General features: G+C 41.0%; 1 protein-coding gene across 1 annotated transcript; it reads left to right on the forward strand.

The window, feature by feature from the left end:
• Positions 1–3,119: 3,119 nt before the first annotated feature.
• On the forward strand, positions 3,120–20,410 carry cmn (calymmin). The gene is made up of 55 exons (XM_041963384.1): positions 3,120–3,178; positions 5,084–5,134; positions 5,234–5,287; positions 5,361–5,420; positions 5,531–5,575; positions 5,704–5,754; positions 6,143–6,193; positions 6,340–6,390; positions 6,841–6,891; positions 7,134–7,184; positions 7,301–7,351; positions 7,525–7,575; positions 7,867–7,917; positions 8,038–8,097; positions 8,187–8,258; positions 8,336–8,383; positions 8,475–8,555; positions 8,647–8,697; positions 8,800–8,847; positions 8,933–8,977; positions 9,187–9,228; positions 9,334–9,375; positions 9,608–9,658; positions 9,886–9,927; positions 10,087–10,179; positions 10,436–10,795; positions 11,970–12,266; positions 13,306–13,362; positions 13,998–14,051; positions 14,337–14,381; positions 14,477–14,527; positions 14,679–14,738; positions 15,013–15,057; positions 15,178–15,216; positions 15,328–15,384; positions 15,555–15,593; positions 15,767–15,817; positions 15,908–15,946; positions 16,065–16,121; positions 16,652–16,720; positions 16,794–16,862; positions 17,072–17,137; positions 17,355–17,411; positions 17,552–17,599; positions 17,780–17,851; positions 18,006–18,077; positions 18,536–18,607; positions 18,689–18,760; positions 18,855–18,923; positions 19,016–19,078; positions 19,179–19,235; positions 19,318–19,356; positions 19,456–19,743; positions 19,943–19,999; positions 20,090–20,410. Exons 3-55 carry the CDS (start codon positions 5,269–5,271, stop codon positions 20,092–20,094), a joined length of 3,633 nt encoding a protein of 1,210 aa, XP_041819318.1. The 5' UTR covers positions 3,120–3,178; positions 5,084–5,134; positions 5,234–5,268; the 3' UTR covers positions 20,095–20,410.
• The last annotated feature ends 60 nt before the right edge of the window (positions 20,411–20,470 follow it).

Below are 20,470 nucleotides of genomic sequence, written 5' to 3' on the forward strand. Positions count from 1 at the left end.
CTGGACGGGAATACACACTGCAGACTTGGCTATGCTCAGTCGGAGAGTCCAACAGTGGTTGCTCTGTGGTCTTGAGCCCATGTTTTTTTTTTTTTTTTTTCCAGTACACAGAGCGACACACTAACATCCTGAACATGGCCTCCAAACCAAACCCCACCAGAGGAGTGCAGTGCAGCCAGCATCAGCATTAGCTGCCTGATGACATTAACTGATACAATTTGGCAATTCATGTCTGCCGTGTGTTTAAAATAAGACTGTTTGGGTGCTCGGGTCGGTTTTATACTTATAGTACAGGTGCGCTAAGGTGACACATGTCAGTCAGGAGCTACAGGAAACGATCAGTGAGCCGCTCACTGATATGAACTCACAACATGAACACTGCTGTGTGGGAGGTCTGCATAGGATATCAGAGTGGTTGTATGTGTTCTGTATGGATTTGTAGGTAAATATAGTTTAGTTTTCCCCTCCTTGAACCGCCACCTTATTGTGGTGGAGGGGTTTGAGTACTCGAATGATCCTAGGAGCTATGTTGTCCGGGGCTTATTGCCCCTGGTAGGGTCTCCCAAGGCAAACAGGTCCTAGGTGACGGGTCAGACTAAGAGCGGTTCCATAGCCCCAATGATTGACCAAAGAACGAGGAAGACTACGTCGCCCGGACTGGCGTTACCGCGGCCCCACCCTGGAGCCAGGCCTGGGGTTGGGGCTTGCAGGCGAGCGCCTGGTGGCCGGGCCTTCGCCCACAGCCCGAAGGAGCAACGTGGGGCGGGCCCACCCTCAAGTAGGCCCATCGTCCGCAGGAGGGATCAGAATGGGCCGATGCGGGATTTGGATGGTAGTCGTTGGTGGGGGCCCCGACGGCCCAATCCCTGGACTCAGAATCTGGCAATGGGGACATGGAGGTCATGACCGAAAGAATGAGATTGAGAACAAGCGGCTGAAATGAGTTTCCTCCGCAGGGTGGACGCTCCCTTAGAGAGGGTGAGGAGCTCTGTCACTCGGGAGGAGCTCAGAGTGGAGCCAGCTGAGGTGGCTCGGGCATCTTTACCGGATGCCTCCTGGACGCTTTCCTGGGAAGGTGTTCCGGGCATGCCCCACCGGGGAAGACCCAGGACACGCTGGAAGGACTATGTCGCTCGGCTGGCCTGGGAACGCCTCGGGGTTCTCCCGGAAGAGCTGGAGGAAGTGTCTGGGTAGAGAGAAGTCTGGGCATCCCTGCTTAGACTGCTGCCCCCGCGACCCGGCCCTGGATAAGCGGAAGACAATGGATGGATAGTTTAGTTTTGTCTGTCAGCATGCTAACATTAGCTACTTAGCAATAAACAAAGTACAGCTGAGGTTGATGGGAATGTCATTAGCTTTACCAAAGTATTGGACACGTTTAATGTTTGACCTGAGGAGGTGATAGATAAAAATGTAAGGGATCACTAAAGTTGTCACAGGAATTTACGCTTTTAATAGGTTAACCTCATGGTGGCGCTAGAGTAAAGGTTTTCAGGATTCATCCTCTGAGGATAACGAATGTGTACAAACTTTCATCTTAATCCATCCAATCGTAGTTGAGATATTTTAGACTGGACCCAAGTGGCCAACCAAGACTGGAGTCCTTGAGTCCTTGCTAGCATGGCTAAAAATTGTCTGATTTGATTTTGCCTGCTGCAATTTAAAGCTAATTACTTGCTAAGACTGTAATTGAAAAATTGTCTTTACATTCTTGTAGAATTAAAAAAAATCAACACAAACATCTGCAGCTGCTACATCAGTTATTGTACTTTCAGCTGCCAGTGAACACACCGTGAGAGACGATCTGCACAACATCCATCCATAAACACAAATTAGTTTTTGAGGCCGAAGGATCAGAGAGGAAAAGGAAAGACGCATTTGTTCCCAGGTGGTGAAAAGTTACTGATGGTTTGTCAGTGGCAGCAGAGGTGGTGCGAGCGTTTGTGGAGAAGCCAAGTATGTGAGAGGTCTGGGAGGGCTGCGGGGTGAGACGTTAACCTCTCCTTGACCCCATAAGAAGAGGATTTGGACTTTAAGTGAGGAATCTATGTGAAAGGTGAGATATCTTTCTCTTTTTACTTGCTTTTTTCTTTAAACATACAAGGGGCTGCTCTTACTCACTGTGTGTGTGTGTGTGTAGGCCGAGACCATGGAGACGTGGACTGAAAGGCATGACTGCAGGATGATGCTCGCTCACAGTTTCCATCATCTCCCTCGTTAAACTGGCTCCTCTGCACGTTGAAGTGATGTCATTTCTGACCAAGTCCATTCACAAATAAAGCTAAGGATGGTGTACTGTGTTTTTAGTCCTCAGAATCATTTGACCAAAACGTCTCAAATTGGCTGAAAAAATTATAAATATTTTCATATATTCATGTCATTGCATGTGTAATTTGAACTTTGTTGGGTTCTGTCACTGTGGTGGAGTCAGAATGATTTATGTCTGCAAGTGTTTAGCTAAGCATGTCTACTGTATATATGTTTCCATGTTTGGACCGTTCAGATGAGTCTTGGTTGTTTTCATGCTTTACAGTGTTTGTTGTCCTTATGTCAGAGTGACTTCTGCCATCGTCTCCATGCTATGTTTGACTTGCCTACAGTTAATTTAAATGTGATAAAGTGCACTCTTGTTCCCAGTTGAACACATTTATTTATGCTTTGCAGCATTGCATGACTTTTCAAGGGTCGGCCAACACCTTGATCCAAAATACTGCGTAGAGTAATTGGCTGTAAGGATATGTGAAATTATGAGAAAGTGGTTCTATAGTCTGTACAAACAACTTAAAGTGTGACAATGATGCACTGTTCAGACTTCATCAGTCAATGTCCAGTGTGGTGAGCTCCCTCTCTTTGCTTCTCTCTTTCTCAAGTGTTAATGTACTTTAAGTGGGTAATTATTTAGTTAGTGTGTGTACACCTGGGGTGTCTCTCCCAACGTGTGGGGGAGGATCTGGAGAACAGGAGCATCCAAAAGCAGGAGGGGCGCCTCAGACCAGAGTGTATATTAGACCCTCGCAACGTACGTTACCCACTCCAGATCATCTGCTTTACCCTCCTCTTTCTCCTGCTGGCTCTAAAACATTTTGGGCTTTTTTTTCCTGCAGGTCCACAATGTTGGGACAGCTACTCCTCCAGAGTGCCGCGATCCTTTGGCTGGTACAGACAGCACACACAGGAGGTGAGTGAAGGCCTCTGCTGGGCGTCAGTCATATCAGATAATCAGTGGTGGAGGAGGTAACCCGATCCTGAAGTAAAAGTACCACACTGTAAAAATACTCAGTTACAGGTAAAAGTCTGCATTTAAAATGTTAAGGAGAAACGGTATGTAGGTATAATCAGGAAAATGTACTAAAAGTATTAAATGTACTGTTATACTATGATATATCAGTTTATTATTACTCACGCATGAAGGTACAAGCAGCTAATTATCTTCTATAGGACTGGCAGTTTTCAGAATCCTAATTTGTAAAGTAATGTAACCAAAGCTGTCAAATAATTGTGCAAAAAGTACAATATTTCTGTAGAAAAAAGTACAAGTACCTTGAATTTGCACTCAAGTACAGTACTTGAGTAAATGTACTTTATATTTAGTTACCACTGAAAATAATGTAATATTGAACTGTCTTGATGTTTTATGTAAGATTTGTTTCAGTGGGATGTTATTTAATGAAGTAACTAGATACGTTCACTGCCTTGAATCAGTATTATCAGCTCAACATACAGTAACTGCATGTGTGAAGGGTTTACTTTGTTAGAATAAATGCAGAGATATATATAAGGGGCCATGCTAATTGGATGATTAAGTCAACGGGGTCAATTTAAAGCTTCCAGAAGGAATTCAGCTGCACAGTTTAATTCAGGGAAGAAATGTGTATCCTGCATGTACTGTGTGGTCAGATATGTGTTTGGTGAAACACTTGGCTTGTGAGTTATGAACTGATAAAGTATGGTCAATGATAATGATGCCTGTTAGCAGGTACTGAACTGCTCTCTGTCTCCATGCATCAGCCATGAATTAAGTCCTATACATTTGTGCGTCACATACTGTGTTTCTTAAAGGGGATAATGTCAGAAAATAATTCAGTGTTTTCCCCTCTCTTATCTGTCAGCCATTGTGTTTCTGAGGTCTATAATAGAGGCTCTTTCCACAATTGCAACATCCAAATCAATTGTGCACTGTCTGTTTCTGGATCCCTCTTTTCATGATGGGCCCTCTTCATGTCTGAAATGATGTATTTTGTCTTGGTTAGTGGTGGCTTCTACCATATCACTTGAATTGGTTAAAAATTAAAGATTGACCATTGGATTTGCATTATATAACAAATCTTAATTATGCATTTGTTTAGAATATAGTGGCAAATTTGAGATATGATTAAATTAGAAGTGATCACACTCCTCCCAAAATAAATGCACTGATCTTAGCAGGTTTTTACAGAACAAACTGCACAAACATACAGTGTTGGTGTATTTGTGGACTCTGTATATATTAAACTGCTAAAGACCTCATGCTCCAGTCTTGTGCAGTGAAACAGTACAATCTGCTCAGAGTCCTGAAGAGATAAAAAGAATACATGAGATGGATGTCTTTCAGGTGCTCGGGTTTGCCTGTCAAATTTCAAACGATCATGTTAAAACCGAAATCTTAGCAACGCTCGCCATGCAGCTCGTACGTCTGCTCGGCCCTCGATCGACTTTTCTTGTGATGATGCGAAGCAGCTATATATCCTTTCCTCTTTACCAGCAGCCTCAGTTTGGGAAATCAAAGGCAGCTCGGCTTCGGTGGCAGCAGCAGTCTAAATTTAACATCTGTCCGTGAGAAGGGTAGAGAATAGTTTTACTGCTTGTACACAGTCCCTCCATTGACTTCCGTAGAGTGCTGACTCACCAGACTGACACTGGATTTAATTCTTAAAAACTGAATGTGTGAGATTCTAGTTCAGGGACTGTAAGGAAATTATTAAGGTGTGGGGGGGGTGTTGTGTTGAAAATGCAGGCATTTAAATTTGTATAATCTGAAATAAAATTTAAAAGGCCCCCTCTTGCTCACTCACAGTATTTTTAGATTAAATGTGCTGTGTTTAAGGTTACGGGGCTGCATCTGGAGTACCCAATGGACGAGGACCACAACCTAATGGTAAACCCATCCCATTCAGTCCACTCTCTTCATGACACATGAATGAATGTTGCATTTGTGGGAAGCTTTTGTTCACAGCTGTCACGCTGATGTTTCCAGGAAAGAAACCTCAGAACGGTGGAGGTGTAGGAAGAATGCTGATGCCATCAAAAGGTAAATTAAATTTCTCCAGCCATGAGTTCCTCTGCCCCGACAATGTTTTGTCACTAACTATCTTTGCTCTAAGGTGTGGGTCAGGCAATGGGTGCACAGAACGGATACGGTGGATACCCCACAAAAGGGATTGGTGAGTGATTACAAGTTCCCAAAAATGTGCTCCCACACCATCAAGTGCAAGTTCAGGTCTTATTATAACCACATACAACTTTTTCTCACCATATATCTAATCTATTTAAGGCTATGGTGCAGCTGCTGGTGCAACCAATGGAGGAGGGACAAAAGGTAAGGGTTCGCCATGTTCGTTTGTTCACTCCATTTCAGCAAAATATTTATCCCTCTGTAAAAACGTTAAAAGTTATAAGGACTCTGCTGGATCTTTGGGTGATGTTTCCCTCATCTTGTTTTTTAAGGCTATGGAGCAACAGCTGGTGTAACAAATGGACAAGGTGGCAAATCACAGGGTAGTTATTCCAATGTGGGCTGCAGCGTTGCAAAGCCGAAATTCATGAAAAAGAGCTCAATCTTGCCAAAAATTTAAGGGGCATAAATTCACATCAAAAGACAATAATAAATCCACACTGCAAGTTAATTTAGAGAACATAGAGAATAAAGCCGCAGATGAAACGAACATAGTCATACCTGTATTTTAAAACCGAAGGTGGCTGAAATTCTTGCACTGAAGAGTCTCTGTGCAGAGACTCTTACTGTACTGTTCAGTCTCAGCATGCATCATTTCTGATTCACTAGTGGTAGATGTTGTATCTCTCCACAAGTTTGCATTTATAGCACAAATAATTGAACTTCATGATTATTTGCTATGTTATAGTTGTGCTGTGATCTTTGTTGCAGGATATGGTGTTCAAGCTGGCCTGACCAATGGACAGCATATGAAAGGCAATGGTAAGAATCACATCTTTTCATTGAGGACATATACAACCCCCCTCTCTCTCGCTCTCTAACTCTCTCTCACACACACATACATACACATATACACACACACTGAACAACAACAACACTGTTGAATTAAAATGTTCTTTGTGTGGCAGGCTACGGTGCTCAAGCTGGTGGATACGGTGGACAAGGAACCAAAGGCAACGGTATTTAAGATTATGTTCTAGATCATAGGGATGAAATATATCATGATTTCTATGCAATATAAGCCATTTTGGATTCACACCATGCTCCTGGACATACAGTTTTAAAAGTATGTGACACCTGATGCCTCTAACTGCTGGGGTTATGAGAAAATTGGGGGCTAAACGCCGTCATGATCATTTGAGAAAGCATGAGCCGCTTGTTCACACAGTCTGTTGAATCTCCTGGTTGTGGAGCTCCTGCTGCTGTAGCACCAAATGGAAATGGAGGCCATCTGAATGGTAACACTATAGTTTCAAGCATGTATGAAGACAGACGGGCTGCTGTATGTACATTACATTAATGCAGGAAATGTAGTGAACCTGTGTGTAAATGTTACAGTGGTGCCACATTTCCAAAAACTGCAGCAAACCAAATGAATCTTGATGTTTGTTCATCTTATTGCCTTTGAGGTTATGGAGCTGCAGCTGGTGTTCTAGGTGGAAATGGAGCTAAATCCAATGGTGAGTGACCCCTGATAATTCACTTTGTTCATCAGCAAAGTGGAATATGCTGCAAGAGCAGTTTTAAGCATTCAAACAGCATCACTGCCATTGAGACCTGTCATTTTCGGATGACTGTACTGCAGCCCATTTTCAATGTTTAAACTTTAGCAGAACCACTTTTTACACTGTTTCCTCCAATCTCTTTATGTATGCAGTAATAACTTTATGATTATATAGTTGTGCTGCGATTTTCGTTGCAGGATACGGTGTTCAAGCTGGCCCGACCAACGGACAGCAAATGAAAGGCAAAGGTATGAATCTTGTCTTCTCACTGAGGACACATACACTCTCTTTCCCTCTCTCTCTCTCTCACACACACCCTGAACAACAACAATGCTGTTGAATTCAAATGCTCTTTATGTGGCAGGCTACGGTGCACAAGCTGGTGGATACGGTGGACAAGGAACCAAAGGCAACGGTATTTTAGATGTGAAGGTGTATTTGATCAGATTTGAGGCTGAGTCATATGCATGTGTTAAATTTTAAAAACAAAGATGAATTATATTTATGTTTTTATCTTTCATTGATTTTTAGAGTTTTAAGAGAAGATGAGTAGAAGTTGACATTTTTTTGTGTTATATCTATTTTTAGGTAATGGTGCTGCAGCTGCTGCACATAATGGACTTGGAACAAAAGGCAACGGTAGGGTGGTTTCTGTTAGCAAATGTCTGTGTTTATTGATTGATGATAGGTTTCTGATCAAGTAAAAATAGAGTTTGTTAGAATTCAGTAAAATCACTGTCAGTTTCCAAGTCAAATTGACGTTGGTGCAGAGAGGTGTTTGTGGCACTGGATTAAAATGAGACAGTGGATGGTTTCCAAAGCCTCACTAAAGCCAGTGGTAATGTTTGCAAGAACTGAACTTTAAAATGCATTTTTGGTTAAATAAATGTAAACATTATCACATCTTTGGCAATAATAATCGTTCTTTAGGTCAAGGAGCTGCAGCTGGGCCATCCAGCAGCAATGGGGCGAGACCAAATGGTAAGAGATGTAAAGTGGTTTAGTTGGAATATGCAGCATGATACTTTTTGAGTTTTTGCAACACAAAGACATGTCCGTCTGTGTGTTTATGTAACGTCAGCATGTCTTTGTATTAAACAGGGCAGGGGGGAGCTGGAAGTAAACCTATGAAAGGATATGGCCGACCTCCTTATGGGGCAGGTAACTGGTTTTCTGCCACCTTGTTGTCCAGATAATCATAATATTCACATTTACACAACATTGATACATGTGTGCTTCTGTGATTTAAGGTCCTGGTGTGGGGATGGGAGCCTCCAGAGGTTTGGGGGTACCTCAGCTTGCCAGGAACCAAAGGACCCAAGGTGAGTGAGGGGTCATTTGACAGTACTGAGGCCAAGACCTAATACACCACTAACAATGTCTTTATTTGTTCTTCCAGCATATGGTGGGAATGGTTATAATGGTTATGGAGCTCAGCCCATGGGAGGTGAGTCACACACATTGACATCACTTACAGCATGATAGATAAAACACGCTGTTGCTATGTGTTGACATTTATGTGCATTCTGAATTTATAGGCTATAATGGCGGTTATGGCAGTGCTGGTTTGGGTCTGGGACCTCGGTATGGAAATGGTGGGATGAAGGGACCAAAGCAAGGTACGAATATCTCTACTGTGTCTAAATTAGGTTTTTAGATTATCAGTACTGATAATTCCTTGAACCCTCACAACATCTGTAAATATTTCAGGCTATGGTGCTGCAGCTGGTGTGCCCAACGGACAAGGTGCCAAAACCAATGGTAAACATAAATTAGTAATATCCACTACAGTGCTGTATACTACTCTACTAAAAACTTAAATTGTTAAGATAATCTTAAATCATTGTGTTGTAAAATGTAAAGGTTACACTGGAGGAAGAGCCCCTAATGGGAATGGAGCCTTGCCGAATGGTGGGTCAACATGCAAGAAATGTATTATTCTCATTTAGTTTACAGTATGAGGTTAATTGAACTTGCTGTTTGTTAAACTGTTAAGGTTATGGATACCCCAATGGTGGAGGCGCCAAACCAGCAAAACCAGGTAAATGTGTGGTCACAATTACATACAGTATACGTCATTATTTTTGGATCTAAGTACAATATGATCTTTCTTGCACCATTGTTTTTGTTTTGTCTTTATTTCTAAAGAATATTTAAAGCCAAATCCATGAAGCTGTGACAGTATTTACGTAATATGTAATAAATAATTGTTGGAACAACTCTGATTTTGCTTTACGTTTATTTTTTTAGGGTATGGCAATTTTCCAAATGGGTATGGTGCCAAACCCAACGGTAAGCCCGGCTTGTTCAGAAATATTTTCGAGTCAAAGCACTTTCTTATTTTCATGTCATCTCAATCAGAGTATAAAATAATATGCTTTCATGACTGTGTTACAGGTTATGGAGCCACCAGAGGAGATGCAGTGAGACCCCAGCCAGGTAATACTTGTATTATTAACATGTCACAAAATTTAGTTGTAAACACGTGATCTGGATGTTTTTGTAATGATTTATTTAATGTCAAGGTCATGGAAATGGAGCTGTTCCCAATGGATATGGAACTAAACCCAATGTTAACTGATTATATTTAGTGTTAACGTGTTCTAAATGTTCCTCATGCAGATTGTTTCAGTAGGATGGCACATTTATGTAATGTTATGTTTGACCCGAGGTTACGGTGCTGCAGCTGGTGTTTCCAAAGGTTATGCAGCCAAGCCCAATGGTAACCACCTTGTACTTCACTTTTCTCTCTCTCTCTCTGATTTTAGTGTAGGATGGAACATTAAGCTAAATAGTTGATCTTTTAACCTTTGTGTTTCATTTAACTATGACACAACACGTACATAAAATGGAAATACATATTTCACTTTATTTCTTTGCTCGATTTGGCCATTGTAAATCTTCCGTAATTACCAGCCTTGCTTACTTCTTGTTATATCTACTCTCAAGGTCATGGAGTCAGAAATGGTGCTGCGCTCGGTGGATATGGAGGTAAACTCAAAATAAGTTCCAGCAATCCTTAAATGTATTTTTGAAATTCAACAGGAGTCATCCGTCAATGAGTTGTAGAGTGTAATATGTCAAAGTTAATGTTGTGAGGCTGTTGTCATGGTCAGTTCATCTCTACCCTGAAACAATGTTTGTTTGCAGGATACGGAGCGCCAAACACAGGCTCAAAACCTCCAACTACCAAAGGAGTTGGAGCAGTGTCGCCCAGTGAAGGTGCTAAAACACTCGACCCTGGTAACAATTCTGCATAATATTTATAACACATGAAATTTTTGTGATATCCACACTAAACATCTGTAGGAAGTAAGGAGGGGAATAATGATTTTTATAAGCCAGCGAAAAAGATGCATTATTTTTTTTCTTTTTTTGTGTGTATTCATCCTGTCTTTACAACGTCTGCAGTGCTTTTGGTATTCAGAAGTTTGATTATCATGTTGTTAGTGGTTTTCCATTAAAATCTTTAACCTAAACATTTCTGTGTGGTTCTCAGGTTACGGCGTGATGCCAAATGGGAAGGGTACAAAGGGTGCAGGTGCATCTAATGTAAAGGGCCTAAAAGGTGGAGTTCTCTCTCCTGAGCAGCCGAGTGCAGCACCAGAGCAAGCAATGACTCAAGGTGCAGCACCTGTCGCCCCTGCACCAACCAGGGGTATCCTTGTTATGGTGACACAAGAGAAATACCAAAAGTTGCCCTCCGCTGTGCCACAAGGAAAAAGCTACAAACAGACACCACTAATCCCTCAGCCTACACCAGCACCAGTGATTCCTCAAGGCAAAGACCCAAAGCCCACACCTGTACCACTGGTCCCCCAGACTAACCCAGCACCAGAGGCAACACCAGATCTTCAAGGCAAGTACCGTGAACCTGAGTCTGTACAGTGCCTCTGCAATGGGAAAACACCAAAGGTTCCATGAATCACTGCTTCCATTATTTGTCATAGGTGCGTTAGTATTGGGGTGTTTTTATACAGAAATGTTAAGTATCAGTGGAGCTTTGATTGTTTAACTTCCTCCTCTAATTGTAGGTTACTTTTTAAATTAGAATTTTAGATGGATATTACTTTAGGTGATTGCCCCCCTAAAGAGGCACAGAATAAAAGAGAAACTAATTATACAAATAAAAAATATATAGATATATATATATATATACATACATCTTTGATACCAGTGAAACAACTATTTAATTTGGCCTGGTCTTCACATCTGAAAAGCATATAATAGTTAGTTTTCCAACTTGATGTAACAAAACCGCCACTGTCTCATTAACTTAAGTTCATTTATATGGTGTAAGTCTGTACTCCTGACTGGATTTTATAGTTTTCCCTGTCTTATGGCCTTAAATGGAAATACCTAAAACACCTATTTTTACTAATATATACTATTCTTATTCTTCTTATTATTGTTATTATATAACAATTTTACTAATATAACTTCCCATTTTACTGTAATTGGAAGTGGAAAGATGATAAAATCTTCTAATAATAATAATGGGTTTATATCTCAGTGATTGTAGCAACAAAATTAAAATATGTAGGTATATGCACCTTTTATATGCACTTAGTCGTTATAGTGTATGTATCTGGATTGCATTGTTCAGTGTGTTTTACACTGTTGTAATATAACATTGAAATACAGTAGCAGAATGTCACTGTACTAGTTAATTAATGTAAAAATGAATTGTGTACTGTACGTTTGCAAACATCATCTGACTCTGGTTGCTGCTCTGCTGTTTGCTCAGTGAGAAATTAACCATTATGTACTATTGATGGAATTATATACACGTTTTTAATCTATCGTGAGGAAGCACCCTGATGACTGTCACTCGGGGGGATGTGCCCAGGAGACAAAAGCCAAACTTTCCTTCTTAAAGTTTTGGTCATTTTCACAGCGTTAACATCTAAACATGATACAAAGCTGTTCTCTTGAAAAGAACTCTCAAAGCCTCATTTGGAGGCATCCCCTGTTCCTACTCTGTATTTTACGATAATGCGTACATAAATGTTGACGAAATGTGTGGCCTATAGGTTATGTGACTGGAAGTGCTGTGCCCGAGCAGAAAGGTGCAGAGGCAGAAGTTCTTTTTGAGGTAGACAGCACCAGTGAAGGGGATGCTGCCCCGGCAAGCACCAAACCCCTGAAAACCAAAGCTGTTCCTGAAACAGTGGCAGCTAAAAGTACTGAGAGCTTCACACCTGAAGAAACACTGGCTGTGGGTGTGCCTGAGGTCGCACCAGAAGAAGCAAGCATCCAAAGTCAGCCAGAGGCAGGACCTGACAGAGTCGGGGTCAAAGGTCTCCCTACAGGAGAAACTGGGTCAACTGGTAAACTAAATCTTGATCCGGGTGTATTGCATGTGTAAATGATCACTCAATCCTGTGTTTGTTCCTAACTCTTAAGAATTGTGGACATTGTCTCTCATTGTGACTCTAATGTTGTTTCAATGGCTCGGATTCAGTCTAACTTGGCTGTAATATTTTGTCAATCTAAATGCATTCTCAGTATCAATATCTGCAGACAATGCAGACCCATGAAGACAAATTAGCTTTAATTTTGCAGGTGTAATGGCCTACAGATCGAGACATGCAGAGTATTAACTTTAGAGTGAATCCTCGTCAGTGTTCATGGTCGTATTTGTTTGTTCTACAGATTTTTGTGTAATTACAGCTGTTTGTTTCTGTGTCGCATGCGTTATTCAGAGTTGTCTCGGAAAATTACCAATAACTTATGTTCTGTTGTGTTTATGTCTTTGTTGTGTTTATTGGTAAATACACTTGTTTGCTTTTTTGTTAAGAGTGAGATATTTGTAGCACTCACAAGTCTGTCTGTCACATGTGAAATTAAAGCTAGGAGACTAGCTAGGAGGTTAGCTTAGTCTAGTACAAGGACTGGAAACAAGGGGACACTGTCAGCCTGGCCTGTAAAACCACAACATGTACTTTTAAAATACTGGTACAGATGAAACAAACAAGATTTAACATATTAGTGAGGTTTAGTAGTGCTTGTAGTTGGATTTTGTTACCTTTGGAAAGCCAGGCTAGGTGTGTCCCTCTGTTTCCACTCTTTATGCTAAGATAAGTTAACTACCTGCTGGCTGTAGCTTCATATTTACTGTACAAACATGAGGGTGGTATCGATCCTCCTATCCTGGTTAACTCTGCAAGAAAGTGAATGAGTGTATTTCCCAAAATCTTAAATTTGTTGCATTCAATGCATGAGAGGAAGTTTTATGTTTAACCCACTGATTTCTTTTTCAATTAAGAAGTTGTGATTGTCAAATAATATTGCAAGTGTAATACTTTCAGGAGGTATTGTTCGTGAATAATTTCCAACTCAGGCCTGATTTGTCCCTCTGACTTGCAGAGAACCGAGGAGGAGCTTCGATCTCAAAGGGACAGGGAGATAAACAAGCTAAACCTGGTAAAAACATTTGCATCTTTGTCTATGAGATTTGGTGCAGATATTCGTCGTAGGATGAACTGTAACAACTTCGGTGATCCCATAACTTTTCATCCAGCACCATCATCAGCTCACAATTGTAATTTATCCAGTACTAAGAAGTCCTAATTAGTAAATGCAACCATGCTACCACGCTAAACTGGCGAACATGGTAAACATTAGGCTTGCCAAACATGGCAGCAGCATCGTCACTGTGAGCTTGTTAGCATACTGATGTTAGCATTTAGCTCAAAACACCAGTGAGCTTAAAGCCTTGTTGTATACTCTGTCTTGTTCCATCAGTCTTTCTAAGAAGAACACAATGGAGCAATATCCTACAACTCTTTACTAAAATGTGAACACATTTATATGTCAACAAAGATAAAGCTGATTATTTGACATCCCCAGTGGGGTTTTGAAAAGTGTGCCAATGTGATTAATTGTCCTAATCTTCCAGATTTATCAGTAACATACCCAAAATTACTGTAACATTACAATAATACAAAGTCTGTGTTTTTGGTGGTTGGTTGCTTGTTTAAATCTTCATATCTGTGTGTTTGGTTTCGCTGTGAAATCTTGAATTGTGCTGGTAATACATGTTTCTTTTGGTGGTCTAGACTGCGGACCATCAGGAGTACCAAATGGACAGTGGATGAAAATACCCAGACCTGGTAAACAGTATAATATTTGAGTACTGGTGATGTTTGGGGCTTTCAACAGCCATGTGCCAAAATCATTACCATAGTTCCAGTGGTCTTGCATGTCGAAGTGAGTATTTTTACTTTCACAACATGGTAGGAGGCAGGTAAAACTTTAAATAAACCCACTGATTGCCTGCAGCACATATTTATAACCCCACATTAGTGCCGTCACTACCTTGATTTGGATATTCAACACAGAGTCAAAGCAGATGGTGAAAATGAAGTGTTCACATTGTTTTGCCTTTATCATTTAAGGTTATAATGCAGGTGCTGGAGCATCCTCTGGCACAAACACAAAAGGTACTTGTACAACAGTGACTCAGTTCATTGCATAACAAGGTATTTTTCATAGATACAAGAATACTTAGTGTTTGTTGTTTATTTGTGATTCTGAGGTTATGGAGCAGGAGCTGGTGTTCCAAACGGATATGGAGCCAAACCGAACAGTAAATCTACTTTATTCTTCATTCTCAGTGTTCATGTGCATGAAATATTCAGAATTGTTTTGCAGATGATTGTTGCCTACTGCAGAGGATCATTGTGATGATGCAGACATGACTGGAGGCCTGATGGTAGTGATATTTTGTCATCGTTTAGGATTTGGCGCCAGTGCAGGGGGATATTCAAATGGAGGGGGAGCTAAAGCAAACAAACCAGGTAAGGAGCCTGGTAAATTAGCTAAGTTGCATGTTTTGTGTGAAATACATGAATATTTGAGCATTTGTCCTATTCTGTTGAGCCAACAAACAATTTGAATTGAAATGAGGACAAGGTCTACGGTTTAAAATCCCTGAAGTAAAATCGAAAATACTCAGATAAAGTTTTTGTTTTGTTTTTTTTTTGCATATTTCTACATGTTTGCTTTTCCCTGGTGTGAAGGTAACGCCCACATGTGTCTAAATAAAGTTTTGTTTCTCCAAACGCTATGAAGCAGGAGGCTACACTGTCCCCGGACTCAGCAATGGATACGGAGCTGGTAAGATTTACTATCAATTCAGACATACAGTCAACAATGTTCTCTGCCACTGGTTTCCTCTTTCACTCCGAAGGAAATGCAGAGGTGATTTTTAAAGTACCTTTGGTTTTACATGTGCAGGCCTTGGAAATCCTTATGCAGGGAAACCTCAGCAACCTGGTGAGTGTTGTTTTTTTTTTTTCTTTTAAGAAATTCAACCTCATAGGGATGATGAATAATTCTAGTTTGAAGTGTGGAATGTTCTTCAATAACTGTTCTGTTTGCTCTCAGGTTACGGACAAGGAGCGTACCTTGGAGCTGGATATGGAAACGGAAATTCCTATGGGGGTGCATTTTAAAAGAATAAGCTTTAAACATGTCTTTTAATTAAAACTGAAAGCTGATCATCAGTTACAGTAGCTTTAAAACTCAGGCTGAATTTCACCCTCAAAAGTCCTCCTTTAAATTGTTAAATTGTATAACCTGAATTTAACAACAATTCTGCTTTTCTTTCTCAGGAAGTGCAGGATTTGGTGACGCAAGCAAGTCCAAATCAGGTGTGACTCAATGCTAACACTAAGTTTGCTGAACAGATTGAGCCTATGCATTGATAGATGACATAGTAGCTGCTTTGTTATTGCAGGCCATTTAGCTCAGCCTGATAGTGTAAGTTAGGAGTGCTGAGGTAGTTTATGATGTCTTTTTTTTTTTTGTTTTTTGTTTTTTGCAGGGTATGGCAATGGAAAAGCCTATAGTGCTGGTGTACAGCCTGACTATGCAAGTAAGTACCATTGTATTAAATTTGGTTCAGACAGTCTGTTTAATTCTGTGTGAATTACAGTAAAAGTCAACATTTCCTCTTTGTTTCCAGGTCTTGGCCATGGTGCAGCCGCTGCTAATGGCAAATCAGGTATGATATGGCAAGTTATGATAAATATAAAGTAAGGGTGAAATAAATATCAGCAAGATGTGGATGGTGAAAAAATGAAAAAAATCCATTATTGTTCAATTTACTCCTGATTCTGCAGGTGGCTCCAGACAGATTCCTTACAATGGAGCCCCAGTGGTTCCTGCTGGACTAGATGGTAAGACAATACAATCATAAAAAGATATGATTTAAGCATGTGTGAACAGGTGATTTAACAGTGAGCAGAATTATCCACAGTGCAATCTTAAAGTGCTTCCTAGCAGAGTAAAGTGTTGCTGGTATTGGGTTGCTGCTGATTGTGTTGGATGTGAAAAACAAATGTGAAAAGAGCAGAATAACAAAATGTAATAAAAAAACATGAGGGGGACTGAAAGCCCAATACTGTTCTTCAAGCAGCGCTGAGTCATGTCAGCCTATTTTTGTGCATCTGAAGCGTCAATGAAAGCTATTTTTTCCCCTCTTTGCAACTGAGGAGCTCATACAGTTTGTCAAAGCACCTCACTATCTCAGGTCGAGTTTGTAGGTTCATCAGTGTTTTTGCATTTACTTCTGTAATCTGATTATTCCCTGCTCTCTGCAGTAAGGTCATTTCAGAAACCGTCTCGGTCTTAATACTGTGTGCATGTGAACAGCGTGTTTATCGCAAGGTGTAAAAGTCACAACACACAGACAATTGTACTCATGCAGGTAGGAGCCACTTTGAGCCTCAGTCCGCTGGCCTTGGTCCAAATGCAAAATTAGGCGGCATGTATGGTGGTATGTATGACTATATTTTACAAATTAATTAAATAATTTCTCGCACCAGAACTAAACTGTTCCAACGTTACAGGAATGGGCGGCTTACCTTTTGGTGGTCAGCCTCTGGGAATGGGTGCAGAGAAATCAAACACCAAGTACGGTGAGTGCTTGCTGGCCGCATTCGATCACTCCACGGTAATGTAGCTCGGAAAGGAAAAGGGAGTTATATTTATGGCCTCATGAGTTTAGAGCACCTTGATGTGTCGAACCCACATATAAATCTTAAAGCTCTTAAAGCAAGTTCATTTCTCATTATTTGTGTGGCAACCAGCGTTAATCTCTGCTCACTCACTGTTCACTCTGATTTAGGCATTGGTGGGCTGCAGTTTGGTGGACAACCCCTGAGTGCAGGAACTAATGGTGCAGGACATTATGGTATGTTATTATTGCATGCTTTCATTCAATCTGTTAATGCAGGTAGGTCTTGATATGAAAGCTGCAAGTTCATTTATTCATAATCCATATGTGTTGATTGAATGCATATACCAAAGTGTCTGCTTATACTTTAAGAGTCCCTATAGCCCACTAAGAGACAGTACAGGCATGAAAGGTCAGTCTAATGAGTCCATGTGTGTCCCAACTGTATCTCCAGGTTATGGTGGAAGCCCCTATGCACCTGCTGGTGATGGCAAATCATCTGGAAAATATGGTGAGTTATTAGTCTATGCTGCGTTTCAAAGTAATGTACAGTTCCACCAGTAACTTTTCAGATAATCCTGACAAGCTGATTCACTGACCTACAAAAGTCTAGCATGAGTTGTTAATGACACTAATGCAACGTACATGCAGGTGGTCTTGGTGCCAGCATGGGAGGCGACCCTGCGACTGGAAAATATGGTCGGTGTGATGGGGAAAAAAAAGGGGGTTTTGCTGTTGCTAGTAGTTTTGTCGTCACTGTGGTAGTTCCAGGAATGCAGACACTGATCAAACAATCTACATTTGACTGTGAAGAGGCTGCTTATGTGCGTCCCTTTGAGATGTGATCATTTCATACTTTTTTCCTTCTCCTCTGCTCAGGATATGGTGGCTTCCCTAATGGTGGGCAGCTTCTTGGTCTTGGTAGTAATGGAAATACAGCAGGGAAATATGGTGAATAAACAGCTTTGGTGTCTCTTGTTGTGATTTGCTTGTTACAAGCAGCACATTACAAAATCTCAGTCATTGTCTTACAAAAGTCCCCAACCCCCTTAACCTTTCTTCTTCTTCTTCTGTCTCTTCCTCTGTTTCTCCATCTCTTCTTCAGGTTATGGAAGACTGCCTTACGAAGCTCAACCAGCGGGACTGGCCCCTGAAGCCAAATCTACTGGCAAACATGGTAAAAGCTTTAAGAGAAAAGTTCAATAAATTAGACATGTGTTTATTAGCTTTCCTGTATTGTAAATATGACGCTATCGCCAGCAGTGGGCTAACTTAGCATAATAAGTGGAAACCTTCAGCTTCTTGCCCAGCAACAAGCAGACAGCAATATACTGCTCTTAGACCTACTAATAGTTCGGCACACAACCCCCATAAGAAAGCAGCAATTTATTATTTATGCTAGGATAAATTAGCCGACTGATGGCTGTTAGCTTTGTATTTAACATACAGGCTTGATATGGTATCAATCTAAAAAATCTAAAATAAAGTAATAAAAATAAAATATGCCTTGGTGCACTTAAGATTTACATCAAGGCTGGTTTTGAAGCCAGACTTTTAAAATCAATGTATGCAGAATGTATGTATTTGTTACTTTATTTTTTTGTTTAATTTATTTCCTAATATATTTTCTTTCAGGTCTGGCTGGGTCATCATATCAGCCTGAAACTCTTGGACTTGGAGCGAGTGGAAAATTAACAGGCAAATACGGTGAGATTCAGTAAACATGGCAGCTACCCTCTAATTGTCATTTATTTGGTTTAACTTGTCATGTGTTCGCCGTCTGCTCAGGTGGCGGCGAGGTTCCATACGCACCACAAGCTCTTGGGTTTGGGAGTGAAGCAAAATCCTCCGGGAAATATGGTACAGTGCATCCTTTACTGTGCTCTTTTCATACCAGTCATTCTGCGCCTCTGCATTTTACACTTTTACTGAATGGTTTCTCATCTGTCACCAGATAACCAGGGACCATACCAACCACAGCCTCTTGAATCTGCATCTGAAGGCAGAGCTGGTGGAGAATATGGTATTTTGTCATAAATGCTCCTCATTACCTGACTAGCTGAGTTAGAAATACAAATAAATGACACATTTCTCCGTCTTTTTTGCCTTCAACAGATACAGCTGGTTTAATTTATGAGCCTATGCCTCTTGAGCCAGAGTCAGCTGGAAAATCCTACGGTGGGTCAGGGAAAGAGATTCACAGCACAAATACACAAACATAATACAGCAGACCCTGAGCTCTTCTTCTTATTCTGTTTTTATTTCTCCACATCTCCAGAGGTACCCACTCCAGCAATTGCAGTCGAAGGCGATGGGATGTCCTTTGATAGATTCGGTAAGTGCAGTGTGTATTTCTGCCTGGTTGATCTTGTTGCTCCTCTGCAGTCAGACAATGTGAAACTGTTTGTCACTTTCAGAAAATGTGGGCTACATAAATGGACAAGTGCAGCCAGAAGGTAAAAGAAGAAAGTTAGACCCGGAAATTTTAATTGCATATATACATCAAAACCTTAGTTTAACGCAATTCATCTATTTTTCCTGCTTTCCTTCCACAGTTGTTGCATTTCCTGCAGCTCCCTCTCCCAGCCCCACCCTAGCTTACCCCACTGTGCCGTCCTATCTGCCTGCGGAGTCCTCCTTCACACCTGATGTGGCGCCCGGAGTGGGCGTTGAGGACCTGCCCGACTCCGCGGGCACTGCCAGCCTCGCCCTCGACTCAGCAGCCGCTACAGGAACACACGGCGAGGCTCAGGTGCCTGAGCAACCCGATGACCTGCTGCAAGAGCAGCTGCCACGTCAGATACACATTCAGCAGCATCTGAAACTGCATTTTCACCCACAAGGCAAGTCCCGGCGAGGTTAAAGTACTGATGCTTAGATTATCTAGACTCCTGGACCTCCAGGTTGGGAATGAGCAGGCTCAATAAAGGCTAGTCCAGAGGCTGTATGTGCTTTGGAATAATAAGTTAAATCACTTCAAGATGTATAAGTCACTTAGACTTTTAATCGTAACCGTCTGCATTGTTTTCTCTTGTTCTTCAGGAGAAAAGAACAGCAAATATGATTTGAATGGCTTCTTTGGGAACAGTGGCTATCAAGGTAAGAACAGGCTGATTGATGTTGTTCAGCTTGCTGTATTTTTCTTAACCATCCCACTCATCTCGGCTCTGCATTCTTTTCTCCACACAGGTTAACCCTGCTGACAACGACAAGTACAATCTCTCTTTCTGCCGTTGTATATTATTTTTGATCATTTCCTTATTGTATATTTTTTATTTTCTTCTGTGTGTTGAATAGTTTTTGTGTTTGTAATTCTAAAGATAAGAAAAACATTAACTATTAGGTTTTCTGTTTATGTACATTATGTACATTTCTGCATGACCTTTTTTGTCCTGCACTGCTCACTGTACACGCAAAGACTTGCTTGCTGGACAAATGGATTTTGTCTGCTGCATGTGGTCAGTGTTTTATTCAACTTGGTCATTTTTGTCTGATATCATCAACTCAAAATAATGCTGTAAAACATAAATCAGTCTAATTTATTTTGCATGGGGAAGGGCTTTTTTTTTT

Source organism: Chelmon rostratus, chromosome 21 (genome assembly GCF_017976325.1).
Source record: "Chelmon rostratus isolate fCheRos1 chromosome 21, fCheRos1.pri, whole genome shotgun sequence".
Classification (NCBI taxonomy): domain Eukaryota; kingdom Metazoa; phylum Chordata; class Actinopteri; order Chaetodontiformes; family Chaetodontidae; genus Chelmon; species Chelmon rostratus.

Coding starts and splice junctions, on each gene's coding strand:
- cmn (XM_041963384.1), top strand. Junction 8,384..8,474: donor TGGAGCTCAGCCCATGGGAG/GTGAGTCACACA, acceptor CTGAATTTATAG/GCTATAATGGCGGTTATGGC. Junction 18,761..18,854: donor AAAATCCTCCGGGAAATATG/GTACAGTGCATC, acceptor ATCTGTCACCAG/ATAACCAGGGACCATACCAA.